Raw genomic sequence first — 19,937 nt, 5'->3', positions numbered from 1 at the left:
TGGAGGAGATGTGGGAAAACTGGGACACTGATACATTGCTGGTGGAGCTGTAAAAGAATCCAGCTATTCTGGAGAGCAATTTGGAACTATGCCCAAAAAGTTATCAAACTGTGCATATCCTTTGACCCAGCATTGCTGTTATTGGGCTTATATCCCAAAGAAATACTAAAGAGTGGAAAGGGACCTGTATGTGCCAAAATGTTTGTGGCAGCTCTTTTTGTTGTAGCTAGAAACTGGAAGATGAATGGATGTCCATCAGTTAGAGAATGGTTGGGTAAATTATGGTATATGAAGGTTATGGAATATTATTGCTCTGTAAGAAATGACCAGCAGGAGGAATACAGAGAGGCTTGGAGAGACTTACATCAACTGATGCTGAGTGAAATGAATAGAACCAGAAGATCGCTGTACACTTCAATGTTGTATGAAGATGTATTCTGATGGAAGTGAATATCTTCAACATAAAGAAGATCCAACTCACTTCCAGTTGATCAATGATGGACAGAAACAACTACACCCAGAGAAGGAACACTGGGAAATGAATGTAAATTGTTAGCACTACTATCTATCTACCCAGGTTACTTATACCTTTGGAATCTAATACTTAATGTGCAACAAGAAAATGGTATTTACACACATATATTGTATCTGGGTTATATTGTAACATATGTAAAATGTATAGGATTGCCTGTCATCGGGGGGAGGGATAATTTGGAAAAATGAATACAAGGGATAATATTATTAAAAAAAAATTACTCATGCATATATACTGTGGAAAAAAATTCTAAATAAAATAAAAAAAATATATATATATAAAAGATCGAGATCTATCAACGTTAGATCTATTTCTATATTAATAAGAGCATTTGTATATGTTTATATTCTGTAGACCCCAAAAAACCCCTCTGTGGTTCAACTCTAACAGCAGACAAGATTCCTTGAATCTGGTCCTATTCCTGCCTGCTTTACTTTTCTTTTTTTTTTTCACTAGGCTTATGAATTTGGAAAGCTTTTCATTTTATGTGGTTTGGAAATTATCATTATTCACTAAAATAACATCTATTAAAAACATTATTCTTAAAAAAAAAAAAAGAAATTAGAATTAGGCAAGAAAAAAATCAATGAGTGAAAAAGAACTACTATTACTTTGGAGGACAGGAAAGGGTGAAGTGTGGGTAATGCTAGAATCTTATTTTCATCAAGACTGAGTATCTTTAAAATCATAAAGAGGGAAAAGGATCCATGAATACAAAAATGTTTGTAGCAGTCCTTTTTGTGGCGTTAGGGAATTGGAAATTGGGAGTATTGCCATCAGATGGAGAATGGCTGAATAAGTTATGATATATGAATGTGATAGAATATTATTGTTCTATAAAAAATGATGAGCAAGCTGATTTCAGAAAAGCTTGGAAAGACTTACAGGAACTAATGCTGAGTGAAGTGAGTAGAACCAAGAAAACATTATACACGGTAACAAGATTATGATTATTATAATTATTAGATCAACTGTAATAAACTTGGCTCTTTTCAATAATGTGGTGATTCAAAGCAACTCCAATATACTTAGAATGGAAAATGCCATCTAAATCCAGAAAGAGAACTGTGGAGACAGAAAGTGGATCAAAGCATAGTATTTTCACCTTTTTGTTGTTGCTGTTTGTTTTTTCTTTCTCATGGTTTTTTCCCCTTTGACTTGATATCTCTTATACAACATGATAAATATGGAAAAATGTTTAAAAGAACTGTACGTATTTAATCTATATCAGATTATTTCTTGGGAAGAGGGGAGGTAATAGAGTAAGGGAGAAAAGTTTGGAATTCAAAGTTTTACAAAAATGAATGTTGAAAACTCTACCTATATTTGGAAAAGTAAAATATTATTAGAAACTTTAAAAAGAACTGTGCTAAAGAGGGAATAACATTTACAACTAGAAGTGTATAAAAGATTTTTTAACCCATAGTGAAATAGGAGAGACAGGAATGAAATAGTGAGACAGGAATGAAATAGTGAGACAGGATGATGGGGGTGGACGGGATTTCTTAAAAGGGCATGTGGATTAAGAAATAAGAGGGCATAAGAGAGAAACTCTTAGAAGTGGGCAAATTAAGGAATAGAAGGTCAAAGGGAAAGGATAAGAAAACTAATCTTAAAAAATGTGACAATTAGGGAGGCAATGCTCAAAAGTAAATTAGATTTCTGAGGAGAAAAACAATAAACAGGAAGATGAATGGTGAGGAAAAATAAGATAGAGTAAAGTACATAACTAGAAATTATGACTTGAAATGTGAATGGGATGAAATCATCCATAAAAGAGAAATGGATAGCAGAATAGATTAAAAACCACAATCTGACAATACACTGTTTACAAGAAACACCTTTAAAAATGGGATACACATAGAATAAAAATAAAGAGCTAGAACAGAACTTATTTATGCTTCAACAGATGTTTTAAAAAGCAGGGGTAGCAAATCATGATCTCAGACAAAATTAAATCTAAAATAGATTTAATTAAGAGAAATAAGCACAGAAACTACATCATATTAAAAGGTTCCATGGATAATGAAGTAATAACAAATTAATATCAATATAAAACATGAAACCAAAACTAAAGCACCAAATGCTATAGCATCCAAATTTATGAAGGAAAAGATAGATGAATTGTAGGTAGAAATAGATAGCTAAGCCATAACTATGGGTGACTTTCCTATTAAAAAAAAGAAAAGTCAAAGAGATGAATAGAATCTTTAAAACTGGATATGATAACCATTTGAAGAGAACTGAATAGAAACAGAAAGAAATATATCTTTTTTTCAGCAGTATTACAAAAATTGACCATATATTAGTGCATTAACACTTTATAGTGAAATGCAGAAATATTAACTGAATTATTTTCAGATCATAATGCAATAAAATTATATTTAATAAAGAATCATGTAAAGACATTAAAAATTAACCAGGTTAAAAGCAACCTAATTTTAAAGAATGGAGTGAATTAAAGAACAAGTCATAAAAACAAACAATTTTGTTAAAGAGAATGATAATGAGACAACATAACAAAATGTATAGAATGCAAAAAAAATTAATCAAAGGGAAATTCATATTTCTAAAGAAAACCAATGAACTCAGTATGTAACACAAAAATCTAGAAAAAAGAGCAAATTAAAAATTCTGAAATTAAATATCAAGTTGGCAATCCTTAAAATTAAAGATGAGATTAATAAAATTGAATGTAAGAAAGCCACTGAAATAATAATACATAAAACTAGGAGCTAGTTTTGTGGGGGAGAACCCTAATATAATAGATAAAAGCATTGATTAATATGATTTTTTAAAAGAAAACCAAATCAATAGTATTAAAAGGATAACTACACTCCTAAAAAAGATGAAATTAATGCAGTCATTAAAGCAACTCTGAGATACTACCTCATACTTCTCAGACTAGTTAAGCTGACAGGAAAAGATAATGATAAATGTTGAAGGGGATGTGAGAAAACTGGGGCACTAATGCATTGTTGCTGAATTTGTGAAAATAATCCAACCATTCTGAAGAACAATTTGGAACTATGTCCAAAGGGCTATCAAACTGTGTATATCTTTTATCCCAGCAGTGCCATTACTGAGTCCATATCCCAAGGAAATCTTAGAGGAGGGAAAAGGATCCACATGTGCAAAAATGTTTGTAGCAGCTATTTTGTGATAGCAAAGAAATGGAAAATGAGTAGATGCCCATCAATTGGAAAATGGCTGAATAAGTTATGGCATATGAAGATAATGGAATATTATTGTTCTATAAAAAAATAATGGAACAAGCTGATTTTAGAAAGACCTGGAAATATTAACATGAACTGATGCTGAGTGAAACAAGCAGAACCAGGAATACATTGTACACAATAAAAGCAAGAATGTGCGATGATTAACTATCAAAGTACTTGGTTTTTCTCAGTGGTTCAGTGATCCAAAGCAATCCCAATAGACTATGGACAGAAAATGTCATCTGCATCCAGAAAAAGAACTAAGGAAACTGAATGTAAATCACTTGTTTCTCATTTTTGCTTTGATTTTCCCCTCCCAAATGATATGTATATATAAAATAAATTTACTAAAAAAAAATAAAGTTATTTTGCACAATTACATACCAATAAATTTAATAACTTAAGTGAAAGGGAACAATATTTATAAAAATATAAAATGCCTAGATTAATGGAAGAGGAAATAGAATAACTAAAAAAAACCTATTTTAAAAAGAGAAATTGAATAGGCCATAAATGAACTTTCTAAGAAAAAAGCATCAGGACCAGATGAATTTATAAGTAAATTCTACCAAACACTTAAAAATCAACTAATTCCAATATTAAATAATTTGGAGAAACACAAAGGAATCCTACCATACACCTTGTATGAAATATGATGCTGATATCTAAATAGCAAAGAGCAAAACCAAAGAAAATTATAGACAGTTTCACTAATGGATATGGATGTAAAAATCCTAAATAAAATACTAGCTAGAAGATTACATAAATAAATCTCAAAGTTATACACTGTGACTAAGTAGGATTTATACCAGGAATGCAGAGCTGGTTCAATAAGGAAAACTTTTTTTCCCCATTGACCTTATTTAATATTTTATTTTTCCCAGTTACGTGTAAGACAATTTTTTAAATTTGTTTTTAAAACTTAATGAGTTTCGGATTCTCTCCCTTCCTCCCAACTCTGCCTAAGAAATGAAGTTATGCAAAACATTTCCATAAAAATCATGTTGTGAAGGAATGAGCTCACCCCTCAAAAAAAAAAAAAAAAAAAAGAAAAGAAAAGAATATGCTTCTATCTATATTCAGACACAATCAGTTCTTCCTCTGGGTATGGATAGCATTTTTCATCATAATTCCTTCAAAGTAGTCTTGGATCATTGTATTGCTGAGAATGGCAAAGTCATTCATAGCTGATAATCCCACAATATTTCTATTATTTTGTATATTTCGCTTCGCTTGTGTTTGCAAAGGATTTTCCAGGTTTTTCTGAGAATCATTTCCCATACAACAATAATATTCCATTATAATCACATACCATAATTTATTCAGACATTCTCAAATTGATTATCTCCTCGATTTTTAATTTTTTGCCCTGAGAAGAAGTCCTTTTCCTTTTTTTTTTTTTTTTTTTTAATAATCTCTTTTGGGATTCATGCCTAGTAGTAGTATTGTTAGGTAACAAAATATGAATGATTTTATAACCTTTTGGGCATAGACCATATCTTTTGATTGTTTATCAATTGAATAAATTATTTTTCATAAATAATTTTTATTATTTAAGTAAATCTTATTTTTCTTATAAATATAACTCAGTTCCCTATACAATTGAGAATGAAGCTTTTATCAGAGAAACTTGCTTCAAAATTCACTTCCCAATTATTACTGCTAATTATATTCTCCCATTTATTCTATTATCTCTTTCTCTTTACCCTGATTTGCCTCAAAAGTATTTTGCTACTGGCCATCCTCTTTCCCAATATGCCCGTTCTTCTAACACCCTCTCCCCCTCCTTCTTGTATCCTCCTTTCCCCACTACTTTCATTGGAGTAAGATAGATTTCTATAAACCTATTGAGTGTATATGTTATTTCTTTTTTGAGTCAATTCTGATGAGAGTAAGATTCAGTCACCCCCCCCTCCACTAGAAAAGCTTTTTCTTGCCTCTTTTATGGCAGATAATTTATGCCATTCCACCTTTTCCTTTCTGATCCTCCCAGTATATTGCTCTCACCTTTTTTTTTTTTTTTAATATATATCATCCCTTTATATTCAACTCACACCTGTGCCCTCTGTCTATACTCCATTTGCCATGAGAAAATTCCAATGAGTCACAAGTGTCATCCTCCTATGTATGAATGTAAACAGATAAATCTTATGACATCTTTTTCCTGATTATCTCCTTATCTTATGCTTCTCCTAAATCCTGTTTTTAAAAATCAAATTTTCTATTCAGTTCTGGTCTTTTCATCAAAGATCTCTATTTTATTGAATATCCATCTTTTTCCCTGAAGGATTATACTCAATTTTGCTAAATAGGTGATTCTTGATTGTAAATCCTACCTTCACTGCTCACTAGAATATCATATTCCAAGCCTTATGACCCTTTAATTAGAAACTGCTTTTGTGTTTAAGATGTTTGCATTATTTTCTTCTTTACCTAAAAGTTCCAGCATTTAGCTATGATATTCCTGGGAGTTTTCATCTTGGGATCTCTTTCAGGAGATGATCAGTGGATTCTCTCAGTTTCTATTTTACCCTTTGTTCTAGAATATCAGGACAGTTTTCCTTGATAATTTCTTGAAACATAATGTCTAGATATGTTTTTGATCATGATTTTCAGGCAGATCAATAATTTTTAAATGATCTCTCCCAAATCTCCCAGATTAGTTGTTTTTCCAATGAGATAGTTAACATTGTTTTCTATCTTTTTCATTCTTTTGGCTTTCTGTTTTATTGTTTCTTGATTTCTCATAAGGTAATTAGTTTCCATTTGCTCAATTCAAATTTTCTTTTTCTCCCTTTTTTATTGCTTTTCTTTTTTCTGATTATACATGTACATTTATTTATGACTCATGCTGGGAGAGAAAAATAAGAACAAAAGAAAAATACCAGAAGAGAAAAAAAATTAAGAAAAAAAGATGAATTTCACATGTTGATTTACAGAGAGTTTCTGGGCGCAGATAATATTTTCTATCCAAAGTCTATTGGGATTGCCTTGAATCACTGAACCACTGAGAAGACCCAAATCTTTCATAGTTAGTCATCTCATTGTTTTACTCAGCATCAACAATGCATTAGTATTCCAGTTTTCCCACATCCCCTCCAACATTTATCATTATCTTTTTCTGTCATCTTATCCAATCTGAGAGATGTGAAGTGATACTTCAGAGTTGTTTTAATTTGCATATCTCTAATCAATAGTGATTTAGAGCATTTTTCATGACTATAGATGGCTTAAATTTCGTCATCTGTTAATATCCTTTGATCAATTATCAACTGGGGAATGATTTGTATTCTTACAAATTTGACACAGTTCTTTATTTATTTTAGAAATGAGGCCTTTATCAGAAACAATGACTGTAAAAAAATTTCCCCAGCTTTGTACTTCCCTTTTAATCTTGTATTGATTTCGTTTTGTGGGGAAAAAAAAAAAAAAAAAAAAAAAATTAATGTGATCAAAGTTGTCCGTTTTGCATTTCATAATGTTTTCTAGTTCTTTGGTCATAAATTCCTTTCTTCTCTAAAAATCTGATTGGTAAACTATCCTTGCTTTCCTAATTTCCTTATGGTATCTTTTATGCTCAAATCATGTACCCATTTTGATCTTATTTTGCTATGAGATGTAAGACGTACTTTCATGCCAAGTTTCTGACATTATTTTCTAGTTTTCCCAGCAATTTTTGTAAAATAGTGAGTTCTTATCCCAGAAGTTAAGAGTTTTGAGATTTCTCAAATACTAGATTACTATAGTCATTGATTATTGTGCTGTGTGTATCTGACCTATTCCACTGATCCATTACTCTTGCTACATATAGGTACTTTTCCTTCTTTTAGATCTTTTCCCAAAGAGATTTTAAAGGAAGGAAAGGAATCCACAAGTGCAAAAAATGTTTGTGGCAACTCTCTTTGTAGTGGCAAGAAACTGGAAACTGAGCGGATGTCTATCAAATGGAGAATGGCTGAATAAGTTATGGTATATGAATGATATAGATTATTTTTCTATAAGAAAATCAGCAGGATGATTTTAGAGAGGTTTGGAGAGACTTTCATGAACTGATGCTAAGTGAAATGACCAGAACCAGGAGATTTTTGTATATGGCAACAAGAAGATTTTACAGTGATCAATTCTGATGAATGTGTCTCTCTTCAAAAATGAAATGATTGAAGACAGTTCCAGTGATCTTGTGATGAAGAGAGCATCTACACCCAGAAAGAGGACTGTGGAGATTGCATGTGGATCACAACATAACATTCTCACTTTTTTTGTTGTTTACTTGCATTTTGCTTTTTTACTTATTTTCTTTCCTTTTTGATCTGATTTTTCTTGTGCAGCAAGAGAATTTTACGAATGTTTATACATATTGAATTTAACATATATTATAACATGTATAACACATATTGGATTGCCTGCCATCTAGAGGAGAGGGTGGGGAGAAGGAGGCAAAAATCTGAAACACAAGGCTATGCAAAGGTCAATGTTGAAAAATTATCTGTGCATGTTTCGAAAATAAAAAGCTTTATTAAAAAAATTGACACTTCCCTAAATTGTTATTTTTATTATATTAGCTCAGCCTATTCACAAGTAATTATATTTTTCCAATTTTTTAGATGAGACTTTGCATGAGAAGTGTTTTCTAATTGTGTTCATATAGTTTGTCTTCACAAGTAGACACCTAAATATTTCATTCTGCCTAGTTATTTTAAGTGGAATTTCTCTATCTCTTTTTATTTCTTACCTTTAGTAATATGTAGAAATGCTAGGGGCAGCTAGGTGGTGCAGTGGATAGAGTACCAGCCCTGAAGTCAGAAGAACCTAAGTTCAATTCTGGCCTTGGATGCTTAACTTTTCCTAGCTGTGTGACCCTGGGCAAGTCACTTAACCCCAATTGCCTCAGCCAAAAAAAAAATATATATATATGTTGAAATGCTGATGATTTTTGTTGGTTTTTATCCTGCAACTTTGCTAAAGCTGTTAATTGTTTCAAGTAGGATTTTGAATGACTTTCTAGGATTGTCTAAGTATTCATGATATCATCATATCATCTGCAAAGAGTGATAGTTTATCTCCTCATTGCCTATTTTAATTCCTTATTAATATCTTTTTCTTTCCTTATTGCAAAAGCCAACATTTTTAGTACAATACTGAATAATAATGGTAATAATAATGGGCATTCTTGTTTCACCCATGTTATTATTAGAAATGCATTCAGCTTTTCTCCATTATGTTTGCTGATTACTTTATCATTTTACGGAAAACTCACTTTATTCATATGCTCTCTAGTGTTTTTAATAGGAACAGGTGCTGTATTTTGTCAGAAGCCTTTTCTGTATCTATTGAGATTATCATATGATTTGTTAGTGATAGGGTCAATTATGGTACTAGTTTCCCTGATATTGAACCATCCCTGCAATCTTGGTATAAATCCCATTGATACTATCCTGCTGATAAGTTGCTGTAATATCTTTGCTAATATTTGATTTTAAATTTTTGCATCAATATTCATTAGGGAGATTAGTCTATAATTTTCTTTCTCTGTTTTGACTCTTCCTGCTTTGAGTATCAGTATCATGTGTGTCATAGAAGAAATTTGGCAGGATTCTTCTTTACCTATTTTTCCAAATAGTTCTTTAAATGTTTAGAAGAATTCATTTGTAAATCCATGTAGCGCTAGGGATTTTTTCTTAGGGAGTTTACTGACAGTGCATTTAATTTATTTTTCTAAAATGGGGCTATTTAAGTAGTTTATTTCCTCTTCTGTCAATCTGGGTAATTTATATTTTTGTAAATATTCATCCATTTCAATTATCTATCTAATTGAAATTTGTTGGCATGCAACTGGGCAAAATAGCTCCTAATTATTTCTTTAATTTATTTTTCATTGGTAGTAAATTTAAAATATTCATGCATATGTGATCTGTAGTTGCCCATTATAGATAAGAAGCCTTCTTCATTTCTACTTCAGCTCAAACCCATACTTCTTTAGTACTTGTGTTCCACTTTTCCTTTGCACTACACCTTCTGTGCTTCTAGTCTATCATTAAAAAGTAAATTCCTCTTCATTATAAATCTCTTCCTCTCAACTGTTTTCTATCATCTTGCAATCTTGGAAATATAGCTCTGTATCCTTCATCCCCTCATCTGCTCCTCTCTCAAACCTCTTAACAATAAACAGGATTGTGAGGTCAATTTATTCCTGGCAACCATTATTATTCCAGACACACACACTCTGCCATGAATAACATGCAACTTTTCCTTTGAGGGTCACTCACCCATCTATATCATTCCATTTTGATAGCTGTTGCAATGAGGCAATTGGGGTTACCCAGAGTCACACAGCTAGGAAGTGTTAAGTGTCTGAGGTGAGATTTGAACTCAGCTCCTACTGACGCCAGGGCCAGTGCTCTATGGACTACACCATCTAGCTGCCCCAACCTTCCCTTTTCTTTTTTCCTGAAGCAATTGGGGTTAAGTGACTTGTCTAGCTAGGGTCACACAGCTAGGAAGTGTTAAATGTTTGAGACCATATTTGAACTTAGTTCCTCCTGACTTCAGAGCTACTGCTCTGTCCACTGCACCATCTAGCTGCCCCCCAACCTTCCTTTTTCAAGTAATTCATTACCTGGCTCACAGACTTCCTCAGTCCTTGTAATCATTCTTGAGGTCACAACATATATATTGGTTTACCTAAAAGACCATCAACTTTCTCAGCTTCCCTGACCTGTATCTTCATTTCATCCTTAGTCCCTTTCAGGGGACCAAAGCTGTGTCACCTCTGTTACATTAATTTTGAAATTTCTCCTATCATAATTTTTTGTCAATCCTCTTCTTAGTCTCCTTATCAATGAATTATTCTTTGTACTCAATAATTTCCAGTTATTCTACTCTTCTTTGTTCTCCCAGTCCAGCACCTTTGCTCTAGCCTCATTTCCCTCCCTTCAGTTTTTAACCTTTGGTCAATCCAACTATACTTTCCGTATTTGAATCTCTTTTTTCACTGGCTTACTTCCATCCACCTCCTGCTAAACTTTAAGTGTGGGTCACTTTCATTATGAGTCTTCTAATTTCCTATTCCCAGACTTAACTAAGTCCACTACAAATTCATATCATCCCATCTCAATTAGGTCCTGTACTCTGAATGACTCTAGGATGATCCCCTATAGCAGTGGTCCTCAAACTTTTTAAATAGGGGGCCAGTTCACTGTCCCTCAGACTGTTGGAGGGCCGGACTATAATAAAAACAAAAACTCACATTCTGTCTCTGCCCCTCAGCCCATTTGCCATAACCTGGAAGTCCTGAGCTGCCTGCATCTGGCCCTCGGGCTGTAGTTTGAGAACCCCAGCCCTATAGCAACTATTCCAAAAACTTTTTTCAAGCCCCTGACATTATTACCATCCAGCTCTCTCAACAAATCTGTGTACTGAAGAAATAAGAGACCTTGTGTCCTTCACTTGTTCATCTCACTGGCTTCATTCCTCAAAACCTACCCACAGCTTTACCCTATAATCTCTTCTTTTGTTTCACTCTTTTGGGAATGCCTTTCTCCTTGCCCACATCAACCTTTGTACTTGTACCCTGGATGCCTCTCATTCCTATATACTTTGGGTGGGGCAGAAGGGGACTCATGCTTAGGGATGTAAGTTTATAATGAATTAGTAAAAGAAACAGAGAAATGGCAGTCATCCCTCCTCCCACAGGCTTAATTCTCCTATTCTCTTACTGATGATCTCATCAGCTCCCACAGATTCAATTATCATCTCTTCACAGATGATTCCTGAAACTATATAACCCCAACCCTAAATTCAAGCTCTAGATCACTAATAACCTCTTATTTTTTCTGGATTTAGCTTGGTACCTCAAATTCAGTATCTAAAATAGAATTCTTACCATTGATGGCCAAACAACAGATGGAGGATATTATAAAATGCAAAATGGATGATTTTGATTACCTTAAATTAGAAAAAGTTTTGCACAATAAAACCAATGAAATCAAGATTAGCAGAAAAGCAGAAAGCTGGGAAACAATTTTTACAGCAAGTATCTCTGAGAAAGGCATCATTTCTCAAAAATATTGAAAACTAAGTCAAATTTATAAAAATACAAGTTATTCTCCAATTGATAAGTGGTCAAAGCTTATGAATAAGCAATTTTAAGATGAAGAAACTAAAGCTCTCCATAGTCATATGAAAAAATGCTTTAAATCACTATTAGAGAAATGCAAATTAAAACAACTCTAAGGTACTACCTCACAGCTATCAGATTGGCAAATATGTCCAAAAAGAAAAATGTTAAACATTTGGAGAAGATTGGGGAAATTAGAACACTATTTTTGTGCAGTTGTGAAGTGATCTAACTATTTTGGTGACTCCAACCATGTCCAAAGGGCAACCAAATTGTACCTATCCGTTGATCCAACAATAACACTACTAGGTCTGCATCCCAAAGAAGTCATAAAAAAGAAAAAAGGACCCATATGTATAAAATTAATTATAAGAACTCTTTTTATGATGGTAAAGAATGGAAAACAAGGTAATGGCTGAACAAGTTGTGATATATTAATATAATGGAATACTATATTGTGCTTTCAGAAATAATAAGCAAGAAGAGTTTAGAAATACCTGGAAAGATTTGCAAGAACTGATGCTGAGTGAAGTAAAGAGGAGGAAAACATTGTACACAGAGCAACAATGTGTGAGGATCAGCAATGATTGACTTAGCTCTTCTCAGCATTAGTGTTGTTCCAAGACAATTCCATTAGATGGGATGAAAAATGCTATCCACACCCAAATACAAATGGATGCATACTATCTTTTTTATTGTTGTTTTGTTTTTGCAAGGCAACTGGGGTTAAGTGACTTGTCCAGAATCACAGTTAGTGTTAAATGTCTGAGAACAGATTTGAACTCAGACCTTCCTGACTCTAGGGCTAGTGCTCTATCTACAGCAGCACCACTTAGCTGCTCCCATCTTTACTTTCTTTTCTTTTTTTGTGACTTTTCCCTTTTGTCACTTTCCCCCCCCCACAACATGACTAATGTAGAAATATATTTACATGATTGCACATGTATAACCCTATTTCAGATTGCTTGCCATCTTGGCGTAAGGGGATAGGAGGGAGAAAAAAAAAAATTGGAATTCAAAAATCCATGCAGCACAGCTAGGGAGGGAAAAACTCACTTCCACTGGGAAAATACTTTCCCTTTCTTTTTTCTCCTCTCCTCTGGCAGGGCCTCCTAGGACTCATGGACCTGATCATACAGCCTGGGGGCAATGAGAGTCATCAATTTTTTTCTAGTGAGATGGGGAAATACTAGGCTTATCATCTGCCCTCCCTTTACCCCGCTGAACATTGTTCTGTTATCTGAGTAACTTAGCCAAAGGACCCCAAGAATATCCAACCTACTATTCTCTCAATTAAAATATGAGGTCTCTGAAAAGGAACTTTAATTTTTTTTTTTTTTTTAAGACCGAGTGCCCAGAATTGATAACCTTTAAAGCATTTTCTAGGTATCACTCTTTTTGTTTTTGGTTGGAAGCACAAGGAATGGTTCGATTCCCTTTATTAAATATGCAAGTTATACTGGGAAGGCTGAGCAAAGGAATAGGTATTTATATAGCACATACTATAGAATCAAAGTCACAAGTTTTTTGTTTTTTTTTTAATTTTTATTTTATTTAAGCCTCAGAATAACCCTGTGAGGTAGATGCTACTATTATTCCCATTTTACAGCTGAAGAAACTCAGGCAAACAGAGTTTAAATGACTTACCCAGGGTCATACTGCTACCAAGTATTTGAGACCACATTTGAACCTAGATCTTCCTGACTCCAGGCCTGTTATTTACTATGCCACCAGCAAATTAGACAGTAGAGCTCAAATGGTTATATTATATAAGGTGTTAAAATTTGTAAGAAGGCATAAAAAGAATTTTTCTACTTCAAGTAAATTTAATTTCAGTTCCCAAAATGCACTTAAAATCTATGAAACTTTTACTTGGTTGTCTTTAGTTAATCCAATTTTGGGAAGGAACTAATATATATTTTTGTGCTGGTCAACCACTGCAGACAAATTTCTTTTTAAAACCTTTCACCAATTTTTTAAATTGTAATTATCAGAAATCTCAGAAGAGTAATGAGGGATTTCCTGCAATTTCTTTGTTTAGTTCTCCTTTACTAATGTGTTAATCTTTTTTCATGATTTTCTAGTAGAACTCTCATTTTTCTTCTACTTCTCTTTCTGCATTTAAAAAATCCTTTCTGAATCCAGCCATTCTGGAGAGCAATTTGGAACTATGCCCAAAAAGTTATCAAACTGTGCATATCCTTTGACCCAGCATTGCTGTTATTGGGCTTATATCCCAAAGAAATACTAAAGAGCAGAAAAGGACCTGTATGTGCCAAAATGTTTGTGGCAGCTCTTTTTGTTGTAGCTAGAAACTGGAAGATGAATGGATGTCCATCAATTGGAGAATGGTTGGGTAAATTATGGTATATGAAGGTTATGGAATATTATTGCTCTGTAAGAAATGACCAGCAGGAGGAATACAGAGAGGCTTGGAGAGACTTACATCAACTGATGCTGAGTGAAATGAATAGAACCAGAAGATCGCTGTACACTTCAATGCTGTATGAAGATGTATTCTGATGGAAGTGAATATCTTCAACATAAAGAAGATCCAACTCACTTCCAGTTGATCAATGATGGACAGAAACAACTACACCCAGAGAAGGAACACTGGGAAGTGAATGTAAATTGTTAGCACTACTATCTATCTACCCAGGTTACTTATACCTTTGGAATCTAATACTTAATGTGCAACAAGAAAATGGTATTTACACACATATATTGTATCTAGGTTATATTGTAATACATGTAAAATGTATGGGATTGCCTGTCATCGGGGGGAGGGAGTAAAGGGAGGGGGGGATAATTTGGAAAAAATGAATACAAGGGATAATGTTATTTTAAAAAATTGCTCATGCGTATATACTATGGGAAAAAAAATTCTAAATAAAAAAAAATAATAAAATAAAATAAAATAAAAAAATCCTTTCTGAGCTCTTCCATGGTCTGGGACCAATTCATGTTTTTCTGAGACTTTGGATACCGCAATTTTGACTTTATCTTCTTCTAATTCATCTTTTAATATTCCCTGTCACTACAGTAACATTCTATAGTCAGGATCTCTGCCCATTTTAATAGCTTATTTCTTGACTTTTAACTCTTATGCTAAATTGGGGCTCTGCTTCTGAAGGGAAGAGGTTTTTTGTGCAAAGTTTTCTGAAATGATTCGGGGGAGGGGGTTCCATAAGGTTTCAATTCTTCCAAGGTGGTATAATTTAGGAAGAAGTGTTAACTACTCTCCTGGTCTGTGCTCTGATCTGCAAATGACTAGCTGTGTGGCCCCCTCATTGCCTATGGGCTGAGAGATTTAGAAAACACCAATGACTCAGTCACCCCCCCAAGGCCTACTGCTGGTTTGCTGGAGCACGGCCTATATTCTACTCTCATCTTGTTCAAAAGACCTTTTTTGTCAACTTTCTTGAGTTGTCTTGAGCTGAAAATTGTTTTGCCTGGTGCTTTTGTGGATTCAGTCATTTTAGAATTTGTTTTGGAGAATTATTTATTTATTTGTTCATTCATTCATCCATCCGTTTATTTATTATTTTATTTTATTTTACTTTTATTGTATCTTTTTATTTACAAAACATATGCATGGGTAATTTTTCAACATTGACCCTTGCAAAACCTTCTGTTCCAACTTTTCCCCTCCTTCCCTCCAACCCCTCCCCTAGATGGCAGGTAGTCTAATACGTGTTAAATATATTAAAGTATATGTTAAATACAATATATGTATACATATTATACAGTTATCTTGCTGCACAAGAAAAATCAGATCTAGAAAGAAAGTAAAAAAACCTGAGAAGGAAAACAAAAATGCAAGCAAACAATACCAAAAAGAATGGAAATGCTATGTTGTGGGGTTTGAGGAATTATTTAAAGTTGTTTGGAGAGATTTAGAGGAGAGCTCAGGCCAGTCTCTGCCTCTTCTTTCATCTTGGCTCTGCCCTTCCTTTAATTCTTATATAGCTATAATCCTTAGTCCCACCAACAAGCAGATTATCACCCTTGCAATAGCAAAAGAAATGAAAGAATCCTGAGGGAGAAAAATCCAGAACACATGGTTTTGCAAAGGTGAATGCTGAAAACTATCTTTGCATGCATTTGGAAAAAGAAAACACTTATTAAAAAAATAAATGTATTCTTAAAAAAAGAAAACATCCTGAAGTTCCAGATTTTGGCCATATAATTCCTTTTTATTAGTGCAAACAGTCTTAGCTAACAGAAGTTAGCAATAGCAGAAGGTATTCGATAGAGAGGGAGTTTTGGGAAATGATACGGCTTAATGGAGAAGTTTCTGAGTGGTATTTGGCATTGTTTAAGTGTTTAATAAATGTTCATGAATATATATGATATCATATATATTTATTCTTCCTTCCATCCATCCATCCAAACTTTTTTATTTCTGTCAAGAAAATCACTACTTTCTCAAAGGTTTAATTACCTAAGAATCATGACTTTTCCTTTATTTCCAATCAGTTGCCAATTTCTATTGATTCTATTCCCATATCTTTCATAACTGTGCCTTCTCCATTTACAATGCCACTAATCTAGTTCAAAGCCTTTAACACTAGCTCTTAACACCAATCAGATGGGACTACTAGAAAAGTTTTCTAATTGCTTTCTCTGCTTCTAATACTTCCTCCTCTCTCCAGTTTATTATAGCTGACAAAAAGATCTTCTTAAGGTATTGGTTTGACTACACTATTCCTCTGCTCAGAGACATTTAGTGACTATTTCAATTAGAATAAAATATAAACTCTCTAGCTTATATTTCAAGTTCTTACTCAATATGACTTTAACCTGCTTTTTCAGATTTCTTTCATATTACTCCCCTTAACGCAATCTGTCTTCAAGATAAGTAGGTCTAATAACTATTTTCTGAGTTCAATATTCTATCTCCTACCTCCATGCCTTTACACAATTTCTCCTGCCTAAAATGTACTCACTCCAACTTTTAAAGTCTTTATTTTCTTTCAACATTCAGTTCAGTAGGTACTTCATCCACAATACTTTCTAAGATACCTCAAAGTTTATCTGTTTATATATAAACAAATGTTTATATGTTATACTCTCTGATAGAAGGTAAAGTTTTTTTAGGGCAAATATTTTATTTTTGTCTTTTGCTACTAAGTATTTAATTCAGTGCCTTTTAAGTAAAGAAACATAATTTTTGTTGAAATGGCAGGAAAATTATAAAAATTACCAAATCAATCCAATCTACAAATATTTGAGTAGCTATTATATGCTTAACACAATGTCCCCTGACATCATCTAAGATATACTACATATCAGAAATATGATTATTCTAGAATAGCATCTACAGGTGGCACTAGCACATATGTCCTATTATCTGCTGATTGCTTACTTAAACACTACAGGCTAGAAATAAGATTACCAAAAGTTATGTATCTTCACAAAATCATTGACACAATACGTAATCTTTTACTCAAATATAAATATAGCAGAAAGATAGACAATGTAGTACCAATCCTTTAGGGTATCAGTGTTTTGAAAATAGTTAAACATCCCCATTTTGCCCCAAGTTCCTTCACCATAAGTCTTTGCTTGTGAAAATAATGTACACTGAATCTGTTTTATATTACTTTAATGGGCTTCCACTTTAATGAGGTTTGGATACATCATAATAGTTTTAATGTACAATCTAATTTGTTGAAATTGGATTTTTATCTCTAGAGGTTTTCCTTTCTGCAAGATATCTATACATCTCAATCTTTACATAAGCTTAAACAAACTTTTCAAAAATAGAACTTTCAAATGCTTATTTAATCCAACAAGAGACTATCCTGTTTACCTCTTCTATTATCCCATAGGGCTTAACACATTAGTAGTATAATTTATGAATCATCTCCTTTTTAAACTTACCTAATGGTTTCTGCAAAGCTGACCCGACGAGAGCTTTTCCGACTTCTTGTAGTGATGAAATCCTATGACAAAAAATAAGTGGCATTATATACTTACTGTTATAAACTAGAACTCAAGGGCATTTTATATATATATATAAGCTAAGTCTTATTTTAAAATTAATTTGACAGAGTATGTTGCAAGAGAATTGGCATGTATATGAAGAAAACCAGCCAGTTTTAAGAGTCAGAAAGATCTGGATTCTGACACATACTGAAGTTCAAAAATTAAAAAAAAAAAAAAAAAAAAATTATCCTGCAAAACATCCCATGTGTGAAAGCATTAAATTTGCTTGAATCTTATCCCCATGTAGAGAGGAAAATATTAGAATGTCAACATATATGGACCACAAGGATACATTAAAATAGGAAATTTACCCTCTTTTCAATGAATACGTGTTTTACTATAAGAACAGTGCAAGACAGAGCTAAGAATGTGATCTTAAAAAATTCTACCCAGATCTTTTCCCAGGCTCTTTCCTAATAAGAATATCACTACCCACACAAAAATACATCCATGAGTGTGTTTACTGGCTGATTCTTCTTTATAGAAGGGTACAACCTTTCTACATTGGAGAACCAAAAAAAATTCTCCTTTTTGCATTCAGAAATTTATACTGCTCATGCTATATAAGAGATACAATGGAGTCCAACATTAATGAGGTTGATAATGTGGCTAAGGTTCAGCCTGTGTGATGGCATAGACTTGTAATCTGTGATCTGGGAGGCTACATGACTGATCAAGTAGTGACCTCAAATTACTTATATTTTGACTTTCTTATATCAGTTCAACAAAGAATAACTTACAAAGTTCTCTTTCTATATCACCTATTAAAGTTACTTGGCATTTTTCAATTATTAAGATGATGCATGGTCATTTATAAAAGCATAAACATTGAAGACCCACCTGACTAATTTCATTTCCACTTCTTATGTCTTGAAGAGGACTACGTGGGGGTTTCAAAATCTAATGGAAATATTTAAAATTATTCAAGTTATTCAAGTATATCCACTAGAAATCAATTCATTTTAAAGGATTATAGGATTGTAGAGAGATCTTTGAAGCCAAAGCAATCTAAAGAACAGTCAGGCAGTGCTGCTAAAAAACAAAACCAAAAATAAACTATGACAAATCCAATAATTATCCAAATCCATCTGATTTATCACAGTTGTGAAACCTGAAGTTAATTAAAAATTTTAAGAATTAGAAAGGACTTACTTAAAATAAATAAGGCATATTAAATATGCAGCTTTAGCCTAAGAAATTAGTGGGTTAATATACTTTACATTTCTGAAACATAGTTCATTTTACTATCTTAAACCATTCAATATTCTTCTGAGCTTTAGAAAAGAGTAGCTTATATAATTTAATAAATCATTCTAGCTCAAAATATTATGCTACCAAAGTTCCTCTAAAAACATTTATAAACTCAGTATTCTTTTACAATATTCAAAATAGAACCCAAAATCTTTGTCATGCATTGCAGAAGTAATGATCTATGAGAATTAAATTTACATATACTACCAGATGAATCCAATGCAGTATTTAGTTTTGGTGAAGTGCTTTTTCTTTTCCTTTTCAAGTGTTTGTTACAAGAAATATTCACTGAGTTGGAGATAAGAGAGGAACATATTCAAAAACAAAAGTGGTATAAAAACAAATGCCATCAATAAAACTAAGATTAATTTTTTTAAAAAAGTCTACAGGTTATGTACAATGTTGAAAAACCAGGGAAAGAATTAAAAATGGCTTTACTTACTGAAGAACGCCGCCTTCGGCCAGTCTGGTTACTGGAAAGAAAGAGAGGAAAAAGACGGAAATATTCAATGCATATTTTTAATAAGGGACTGTTTTCAACACTGATATCACTGCATCTGTACCATGTTTTTTTCCTTGTGTAAATAAAAATTTTATTTTATTATAATAATTTTTTACATGCAAAGTTAGTTTTCAATAATCACCCTTGCAAAACCTTGTGTTCTATATTTTTCTCTCTCCCTCACCACCTTGCCTTTTCCCTAAGATACAAATAATCCAATACAGGTTAAATATGTGCAATTCTTCTAAACATAGTTCCACATTTATCATATAGCATGTTTCTAAATTGGCCAGTACTACTTTAAAATTAAGAAAACTTAACTAC

General features: G+C 32.9%; 1 protein-coding gene across 3 annotated transcripts in view; it reads right to left on the bottom strand.

The window, feature by feature from the left end:
- KNL1 (kinetochore scaffold 1) overlaps positions 1-19,937 on the bottom strand; it is a 93,525-nt gene that overhangs the window by 59,210 nt on the left and 14,378 nt on the right. For all 3 annotated transcript variants that reach the window (XR_012486394.1, XM_074289294.1, XM_074289293.1), the window contains exons 3-5: positions 19,554-19,584; positions 18,701-18,760; positions 17,756-17,817 (exon numbers count right to left, since the gene is read on the bottom strand). Coding sequence is in view for 2 of the 3 variants with exons in the window: in XM_074289294.1 (XP_074145395.1) it covers positions 17,756-17,817; positions 18,701-18,760; positions 19,554-19,584 (153 nt within the window). In the remaining variant the exon portion in view is untranslated. The remainder of the gene's footprint in view (positions 1-17,755; positions 17,818-18,700; positions 18,761-19,553; positions 19,585-19,937) is intronic.

The sequence above is a fragment of the Sminthopsis crassicaudata genome, chromosome 2, assembly GCF_048593235.1.
Source record: "Sminthopsis crassicaudata isolate SCR6 chromosome 2, ASM4859323v1, whole genome shotgun sequence".
Lineage (NCBI taxonomy): Eukaryota > Metazoa > Chordata > Mammalia > Dasyuromorphia > Dasyuridae > Sminthopsis > Sminthopsis crassicaudata.
Note: the sequence above shows the minus strand (reverse complement) of the source record. Positions and strands in the feature narration are given on the sequence as shown.